The 10,000-nt window shown below is 46.0% G+C and overlaps 1 protein-coding gene across 1 annotated transcript in view; it reads right to left on the bottom strand.

Annotated features, from left to right (window-relative positions):
- Positions 1-10,000, bottom strand: part of sgce (sarcoglycan, epsilon) — a 29,952-nt gene that overhangs the window by 6,067 nt on the left and 13,885 nt on the right. The window contains 4 exon segments of the mRNA XM_070438151.1: positions 903-929; positions 1,501-1,715; positions 2,177-2,339; positions 4,880-5,078. Coding sequence (XP_070294252.1) covers positions 903-929; positions 1,501-1,715; positions 2,177-2,339; positions 4,880-5,078 — 604 coding nt within the window.

Below are 10,000 nucleotides of genomic sequence, written 5' to 3'. Positions count from 1 at the left end.
CATTGAAAAAACGGTAAATCAGACTTACCATTCAACATCACTTTTCATATATTGGTCAACTTGATATATTTTATTGTTCCTTCTTTTTATTATATAAATATAATATTTTGTTTTTTTTTTTTTCTTTATTAATAATTCTAACTTTTCTTTATGTTACTATTAGTGTTTTTTCTCTCTTTATCTTTTGAAGGTTTTTTTTTTTTTGTTTTTTTTTTTATTTTTTATTTATAGCGGCTAGGTACATGTCTCTGAGTCAATGGAGTTTGTTGTGATACGAGATTTCTCCACTCCCTCTCATGCTGTCATTACTCCACAAAACAAACAATCTCTTTTCCTCCCCCTCTCTGTTTCCCCCTATCACTATCTCTCCCCCCTCTTCTGTTTCTCTCTCCCCTCTCCGCTATCTCTGTTCTCGCTCCCTTCCCCCTCCCATCTCTCTCCTCTCCCCCTCTCTGGTCTCCCCCCTCTCCCACTCTCTTTCTCTGCCTCCCTCTCCCTCTCTTGTCTCTCTCACCTCCTCTCTCTCCCCCTCTCTGTCTCTGTAAACAACACTGGTCTGATATTTCTCTGCTGCAGGTACAGAACTATATACGTTCTCCTTAACCACAGATGTAGGATAAGATTACTGTATCTCCCAATCCTCCCCCATTAGAGGTGGTGAACCAATATCTGGCCCTGGATCAGTTAAGGTCAACTTCCATTCTAACACCTCCCTGCAGCTTTGAGCAGCTCATTGGATGATGGGATGTAAACACACAGATGACAGTATGGATGGACATGAGGATGTCACCATGGCGATTCGAAAGCAAAAGGTGAAAGGGAAAATTATTTGAAGGGGGGATCCAAATTAAGAGGAACCAAAACTCAAAAGAAAAAAAACACAGGAGAGAATAAACACTTACTCTGGTGTTTGCATGTTTCTTTTATCCCTAGAAACAAAACAAAATGAATGAATTAAATACTAATATTAATAGTTAAAAGACATCCACACAGAAGCGAATGGAGAGCACGTGATGTTGGAAGGATGGTTGAATGGTGCGGGCAAAGGAACAAACAGTACTTCATGGACACACTGAGTGGTGGGTGGAGGGACACATTCTCTCTCAGCCTGTAAATGAGGGTTGGAGGAGCAATATAATGGTTGATTGACCATCAATGTCATGATGATTATGCTAATAACCATCAAGATGAATATGAGAAATCAAAGCTGAGACAGAACAGTGTAACATATGGAGAACATACATGGACCATAAGACTGGATGGTCATTGACAAGCTGTGTTTCCAGAATATTAAACCTCTTGACGTCCATCTATAGTGACTAAGTAGCACAACTAAACATCCCTTAACTGACTGGGCCTGTGACACTGCACTCAGAGTAATCAGTCTATCCCTCAGGATCTGAGAACCCCTACGTGACAACTAGAAAGAAAAGTGTGTGTGTGTGTGTGTTTTAGTCTGTGTGTGTCTCTTTCTGTCAGAAGTGAAAGCAGCACACTTACACCCCTTCCCGCCGGCAGCACATGGAGTAACCCAGGACGCTGAAGAGGACCATGGCCACGGCCGAGGGCACCGCCAACGTGATGAGGAAGTCGGCAAAGAAGTCCCTGCTCTTCAGAGACTCTGGCGGAGGGTTGTACCCCCCGATGTCAGGCAGAACCCCCGTCCCTGGGTCCGGACGGTTACTGTGGATCATGATCATCTTGTTGATGTCCACCTGGAGAAGACAGAGGTTCAATCAGCACTTCATTTACTATAGATATTAGGGTGGTAAATTCTGGTCATTTCCCCAAAATGTAGACGTTTTTCAGAAATCCCATTTTGAGGATTCCCATTTCCTTCTTATTCCCTCCAGATTCCAGCCAAATACATGTTCAAATATACCTAAATGTCATTTTTCTTATGACGATTGTGGAATTGCTTGTCCAAGTACATGATGCTACTGTCAATGTAAAAAAGCACATAGCTTGTGAACAACAATCAACAACACCTCAGAATCTCTGATCTATAAAAATGTGTGTGTGTGTGTGTGTGTTTTACATTGTTTGGCATAGTTTGTGTGGGTTTGTGCGTGTGTGCATATGACACTACACAAACACACTACCATTTTTGAAAGGCATGGTCAGAGAACAGGTCAAGAGGTCAAGCCATGGCTCCAGGGTCCTGTCCAGTGCTCACCAGATTGATCTTACACCAGTCGATGTCGAACTGGGCTCTGAACTTCTTGTCACAGCTGATGACAGGCTCCATCTCCTGGCTGCAGCGGAGCTGGTTGTGGGAGTTCTCCACCTCCCTCAGGCAGGAAGAGAACTGCACGTCAGCCCCCACCATCACATACACACTGGAGAGGGAGGCAGTGACTTAGACACTGTCTTATAATACAGGTGGCTGGTGGCCCCTTAATTGAGGAGGACGGGCTCATTTTAATGGCTGGAACGGAATAAATGGAATGGAACCAAGCAAATCAAATATGTAGTTTCCAGGTGTTTGATAACATTCCATTGACTCCATTCCAGGTATTATTATGAGCCGTCCTATCCTCAGCAGCCTCCTGTGGTGTACAGGTATAATGACAGACAGCAGTTTGGTATAAATTGAATAATACAGGTATATATGACAGACAGACAGTTAGTGGTATCTGCTAATACAGGTATAATGAACAGACAGACCGTTAGTGGTATATTGATAATACAGGTAATGGACCAGACAGACAGTTAGTGGTATATCTGATAATACAGGTATAGTGACAGACAGTTAGTGGTATATCTGATAATACAAGGTATAAATGAGACCAGACAGTTAGTGGATATGTGATAATACAGGTATAAGTGAAGACAGACAGTTAGTGGTATATCTGATAATACAGGTATAGTGACAGACAGTTAGTGGTATATCTGAAATTACAGGTATAATGAAGAACAGTTAGTGGGTATACTTCTGGATAATCAGGTATCATGACATAGGACAGCTGGTATATCTTGAGATATCCAGAGTATTCTGAAGCTAAGTGAAGACAGTTAGTGGTGTAATCTGATAATAAGGTATAATGACAGAAGACAGTTAGTGGGTATATCTGATAATACGGTTAATACGTGACAGACAGTTAGTGGTATATTGAAAATACAGGTATAATGACAGTACAGAACATGAACCAGTTAGTGGTATATCTGATAATACAGGTATTAACGAGCAGACGACAGTTGAGTGGTATATCATCTGAATCAAGTATATGACAGACAGTTAGTGGCATTCTGATAATACGTGTATAATGACAGACAGTTAGTGTATATGCTGATAATACAAGTATAATGACAGACAGTTAGTTGGCATAATCTGATAATACAGGTATATGACAGACAAACGATTACAAGTAATGAGCAGTTAGGATATCTTGATAACAGTAAGCAACAGTTATGGAATTGATACGGTACCAGACAGTTATATGTAATAAGAGCAACGTGTGAATGACTGATAACTACGGTTTTCTTTTTTTTTGCGCGTTTGTTCGTGATTGGTTTGTTATTCCTTTAATGGGAGGAGGGAAGACCCCCAGACAGTTTCCAGGTGGCATAACTCTGATATACAAGGTACTATTGACCAAGACAGTTAGTGGGTATATCTGATAATACAAGTATAATGACAGACAGTTAGTGGCATATCTGATAATACAGGTATAATGACAGACAAACAGTTAGTGGTATATCTGATAATATTGTTATGACTAGGTGAATCTTAAGGCCAAGATGTAGATGTACAGTGCATGCACACTCACATGTGCACACAYGTGCAGACACACACACACACTGGGGAGGAAGGATTTTAACACCTTAATCTACACATAAACACGCAAGCGCATTAGAGGTAGAGGAGAGGACGATTTAACAGCTAGGTTACACAGTCATATCTTGCTAACCACTCACATACACTTTCACAATCCCACTCAGACTGACTTCCAATGTGAACCACATAGTGTTTTCCTCCTCCTGTCTCAGTCAGCATGGAGAGCTTCCTGATATTGTACTGTCAGAGAATCTTAGCCCTGCTGGCCAAGTCTTTCTATGGGGCTCTCCTCTACCTTTATCTTCCCAAACGGGGCCATGCATGTTACAGTATATGAACAACATGACAATTCATGTGGGGATTCATTCTCTCTGACTGCTACAAACTGCCTGCCAGTGTCTCTCTGAGGCTGTAATGTCTAATACAACACAGTGTGTTGATCTGGATCGCTCCCTCTCTCTCCCTCTCTCTCTGCCTCTCTCCCTCTCTGCCTCTCACTCTCCCTCTCTCACTCTCCCTCTCTCACGCTCCCTCTCTCACGCTCCYTCTCTGCCTCTCACTCTCCCTCTCTCACTCTCCCTCTCTGCCTCTCACTCTCCCTCTCTCACACTCTCTCTCTCACTCCCTCTGCCATAACCATCCTGTTATGTCTTACATCTATCAGGCAATATTTAAATTCATCATCAACCTCTCTCTTGTTTCTGTAAGGGCTGAAGATACTGAACTTGAAGTCATCATCTGCTTTCAACTGAAGATACTTGAATTAATAATCCACTTTCAACTGAAAATACTTGAATTAATCATCCTCTATCAACTGAAGATACTTGAATTCATCATCCTCTTTCAACTAAAGATACTTGAATTCATCATCCCCTATCAAACTATGTATCAAACTGCTCTGGTCCTGTAAGGGCTGCAGAGGGTGTCCCTCACCCCTCTGAGGTTGTTGATGGGCAGGGGAACGTGTTGGCCCCTGTCCAGGGCTGAGGTGATGTTGATATGTAAATTCATCCTCATACTCGGTAAAACCATGTTTTGAACTGCGCTAAAGAGGGTAACCCATAGAGAGATGTGTTTCTAATTCTATTTCTATGCMCTCACCCCTCTTTGAGGTTGTTTATGGGCAGGGGAACGCGTCCACCCCTGTCCAGGGCTGAGGTGATGTTGACGGCGTTGAGGCGTTCGGGCTGCCACACGTTCTTCACTGCCCCCAGGAAGTCTCCCAGAACCTCGCTTGCCAACATCTCCTCCACATTCATGTTCTTTATGTAGAACTCTGCCTGGTACGGCAGTGGGTACTCTGAGAGAGGGAGGGAGAGAGGGAGGGAGTAAGGGAGCGAGGGACGGAGGGAGACAGAGAGAGAGGGAGAGTGGGGGAAGAGAGAGAGATTACAGATACAGAATCTGTTCATTTTCAGATGTGTGTTCATTAATTTACACAGATGTGAGTACCGTATTATAAGGTGTTGACTTGATTTAGAAATTGTCGGTTTGGTTGAGTGTGTGGTGTTACCCTTTTAGGGGATGTCATTGTGGATATGTGAATGATATTCAGCCACTCTTGAAAGAAATTAAAATAGGACCTTTTGGACCTTTTAGTCTTTATCAGGAATTTAGGGCTGTGGCGGTCATCACATGTTGTCAGCTGGTGATTGTCAAGCAAATAACTGCCGGTCTCACGGTAATTGACCCTTAATTAACATAAACACATTTAGCATCTCCTGGCTTCCACGCAAGCCACTGATACAGACCTCTACATTTTAAAATGTCTAATTAATCCATTTAATATAGCCTACACCATCACAATAAATCCATTTAATATAGCCTACACCATCACAATAAATCCATTTAATATAGCCTACACCATCACAATAAATCTTTCATGTGATGTGGGTATTGGTCTACGTTTAACGTTTGTAGCCTGTGTGTGGCACATCGTTTATTTAGCTCCCCGATCGTTTATTGTTTTGATTAGTTCGTAAGTGGTTGTTTGTTTTCGTTTTGGGCCCTTCTTCATAAATTAAAAGGAGCAATGGCTTATTTTTCCTACTGCTGCTGCGTTTGGTCCGTCATGCCTCCACATTACGATCGTCGACAGAATGTACCACCAATACAGGCACCAAGCGGCAATGTAAAGGCAAAGACCCCAGCCTACAGCAGGATTCTTGACATGGGGCAAGGCCACGCATACTGGATGGTAAGGGGCCGTCGGGTACACCCGGGAAGAAATAGACTCCCTGGGCGACTAAGAAAGAGCTGGAGGGCAGCGTTCAAAGGCCGAGAGGAGGCGATGATGAAAGGGAGGGCAGCACGGAAGCAAGGAACGCGGAGACCCGTAGAGTAATTCACCCAACCAAAGAAGCTATCTCTAAAGATGTTGTGTCGGAGGGGCTGCTTTCATGGGGAGTTGGATGAGCGGTAGTGGCAGAAGGGAGAGAACATCCTGCGTTACCCAACGTTCCAGATGGGTCAAACCAATTCCCCGTGAGGACTTTCTTCGTAGACGGACTTTCTTAGAAACGTGACGCAGGGTGGAAGCTTATGGAGCGGTGGGGGGGGTGGGGGGGTGATATTGGAGGTGAGCAGGATCGGGAATAGATGCAGAGACGTGTGGATAGGGATTTATCTCGGGAGAGCTCTTGCGAGTAGAGCTCGAAAGGATTGAGGGAGGCTTGCTGTGTATTGAGATGAGTGAGGAGACGACAAGATCCACCGCGCACAAGGAGCGGGTGATGCGGGACAGAATGCTTGAGGTTAACTGAGTCATTGCTGTCGGTGCTCCATGCTTCGTCCTTGATGTGCGTGCGCTAAAAAAGTCCACCTCTGGGAATAGACAGTTCCCACGAAGCCAACGGCTTCCTGTACAAGAACGCCTACCGTACTAGTGAACACTCGACGATCTTTCCTTATTCTATTAGCCCCTATGTACTAATCGTGTCTGCTGACGGTTAAACTCAAGATTCCCAACCTCAGTCATGTACAACAGTCGGTCTACCTCTCACGCACGGGTACGCCCTATGGTAGCGAGCGGTGCTCTCTCTAGCCCTTTACCACAAAAGTTGGACTAAAAACGTCAACAAGCCTTGTGTGGTCCCCAAGATCTGTGCGTCCTGTTGCTGTCCCCGCAACTAGCCCTGAGAATGGGGCGTGTCGGCACCTCAAAAGCGCCGTAACGCTCTTAACGCAGGAGTTCACCGGCCAACCCCGGACGCATCAGGCCTAATGTAGACAGCAATCACCGAGTGCTGTCACAGGGTCCAGTGTGCCCTGTTCTTCTCCAAGCTTCTGCACTAGGGATGCCCTTGAGGTTCATGCGGTCCCGGCCTCCGGATGGAAACACCAGTTCCGGCACAGGTCCACGCACGCCACAGGCCCTACAGTGCGCCTCAGAGGACGGGAAGTTCCACGTCGCGGAGCCTTGGTCTGCACAGCGATAGCCTGAACTGCCGTCTGCCGGAAGCGCCATCAGCCATCCCGACGGCAGCCGCACAGTCTGAGGCCAGTCCGTGCTAACCGCGCGCCATCTGAGCCATCCGTCGGACGCCCAGCAGCATCGAGCCATCCGTCTACGCCAGCGCATCGTGAGCCTCCGTCTGTTCTGGGAGCCATTTAGAGCCGCCCGTCGGCTGTCCCCGAGCGGTCCAGAGCCGTTCGTGCGTCGGAGGAGCCGCCTAAGAAGCGGCATTCGTCAGACCACGGATCTCGCCAGAGCGCCAACGAGAGCAGGGTTGGCCAGAGCCCGGCCAAACCAGCAGGATCTGCCAGAGAGCGGCCAACCAGACGGAGGATCTGCCAGAGCGCCAACACAGACAGGATTGCCAGAGCCGCCAGCGGCAGCCATGAGCAGCCTGATAACCGATCGAACATCTTAAGACCGAAAACAGCTGCACAAACTTCTCCCTATCACCTTGAACAACTTCAGAGAATCTTTGCAGGAGGAAAATGGGAGGAACTCCCTTAAATACAGGGTGTTGCCAAGCTTGGTTAGCGGGTATACCCGTGCTCCTGACCTTAGTGCTGGGCTTTTTGATACCACGATCACCAATTCTTTGGGAGAGATTGGAACCCAATTTGGTCTACACGGACAAGTTTCTGTGCCTGGTTAGATTTATCTGTCCGGAAAGAATATCATTGTTCTGTGGATGGTTTGTCCTCTGACAAGATCCAAACTGTAAAATGTCGGTTGTTCCTCAAGGTTCGTTTTTGGATCCAACTATTGTTTTCAACTATATATTTACCTCTTGGGGATGTCATTCGAAAACATAATGTTTAACTTTCACTGGCTATGCGGATGACACACAGTGTACATTTGAGAACTATGGTGAAGTCCAAAATTGCTCTCGCTGGAAGCCTGTTTTGGCTGCAAAGTGTTCTATCTAACTTTTAAACTCGGTACAGAAAAGAGATGCTTGTTCTAGGTCAAGAAACAAGTGAGTCTTCTCTTGGAATCTGAACAATTAATCTTGATGGTTTGTAAAAGTTTCTCATAACTGTGAAGGACCCGGCGTTTACTCTGGACCCTGATCTCTTTCTTTTGACGGGTAGGTTAGGGTTAGGTCTTCCTTTTGGACGACATATCAAGACTGTGTTCAAGGCAGTTTTTTTCCCTCTACGTAACATTGCAAAATCTGAAATTTTCTGTCCAACAATGAGAATAGAAAATTAATCCATGGTTTTGTCATTTCTCTTGGTAGACTACTGCAATGCTATAAAACTACCTGGATAAGCATAATAAACTTCAGTTAGTGCTAATACGGCTGCTAGGAATCTGACTAAAACCAAAACTTTGATCAAAACTCCCAGTGCTAGCCTCGCCTACATGGCTTTCCTGTTAAGTGCAAGGTGGTGATTCAAGGTTTTAGTTGCCTAACATCTAAAGCAAGCATTACATGGGCTTCTCCTAACTATCTTTCGATTTGGTTCTGCAGTACATACCTAACACGTACGATGGTAACAAGACGCAGGCCTCCTAATTGTCAGCAAAACAGCTGGAGCAGGGCTTTTCTCTAATAGAGCTCCATTTTTTATGATGGTCTGCCTACCCATGTGAGAGACGCAGACTCTGTTGTTTTCTCAGCCAGCCATGAGCAGCCAATCCGTCAGCCAGCCATGAGCAGCCAGACCCGTCAGCCAGCCATGAGCAGCCAGATCCGTCAGCCAGCCATGAGCAGCCCGATCCGTCAGCGCAGCCATAGCAGCCAGATCCCGTCAGCTGCAGCCATGAGGCAGCCGATCCGTCGGCAGACGCATGAGCAGCCAGAATCTGTCAGCCAGCCATGGGCCGTCCCTCGTCCCCGGAGCTGCCGTTCCTCAGTCCGGAGAGCTGCCCGTTCCTCAGTCCGGAGCTGCCCTTATCCTGGTGCTCCTTATCCTGGTACTCTCCCTTATCCTAGTACTTCCCTTAGCGACTGCCCCTTAGTCCGGAGCTGCCCTTAGTCCGGAGCTGCCCCCTTATTCCGGAGTGCCCCTTATTCCGGAGCTGCCCCTTAGTCCCGGAGCTGCCTTAGTCCGGAACTGCCCCTTAATTCAGTGGGGTTAATGTGGAGGGGGGTCAATTTGGAGGAAGCTACGGAGGCGGTTAGTGACTGTGGTGGGGTGGGGACCACGACCAGTGCCGGAGGCCCACCGGTGGAAGGAAGCCCACCCAGACCTCCCTAGACTGTGTGCTGGTGCGCTCGGAGTTCGCGACCTTAAGGGGGGGGTTTATGTCACGCCCTGGCCTTAGTATTCTTTTGTTTTCTTTATTATTTTAGTTAGGTCAGGGTGTGACATGGGGAATTGTTTGTGTTTTGTCGGTTTTGGGGTGATTATATGGTAAAGGGGGTGTTGGGTGTAGTGTATGGGTTTGTGTTGAGTGCATGTGTCTAGCGTTGTCTATGTTGGTTTAGTTGTCTGGAGAGTCTATGGTTGCCTGAATGGGTTCCAATTAGAGACAGCTGATTTCTGTTGTCTCTGATTGGGAGCATATTTAGGGTAGCCATAGGCTTTTCATGTGATGTGGGTAATTGTCTATGTCAGAACGTTTGTAGCCTGTTGTATGTGCACGACGTTTATATAGCTTCACGATCGTTTTTGTTTTGGTTAGTTTGAAAGTTGTTTTGTTTCATTTGCCTTCTTCAATAATAAAAGAAGCAGGCTTATTTCCTACTGCTGCGTTTGGTCCGTCAATCCTCCACACGATCGTGACAACACCATTACAATAAATCCATTTAATATAGCACT

This window comes from Salvelinus sp. IW2-2015, unplaced genomic scaffold (assembly GCF_002910315.2).
Source record: "Salvelinus sp. IW2-2015 unplaced genomic scaffold, ASM291031v2 Un_scaffold515, whole genome shotgun sequence".
In the NCBI taxonomy this organism is placed as follows: Eukaryota; Metazoa; Chordata; class Actinopteri; order Salmoniformes; family Salmonidae; genus Salvelinus; species Salvelinus sp. IW2-2015.
The sequence above is the reverse complement of the archived record's forward strand: the minus strand, read 5'-3'. Positions and strand labels throughout refer to the sequence as shown.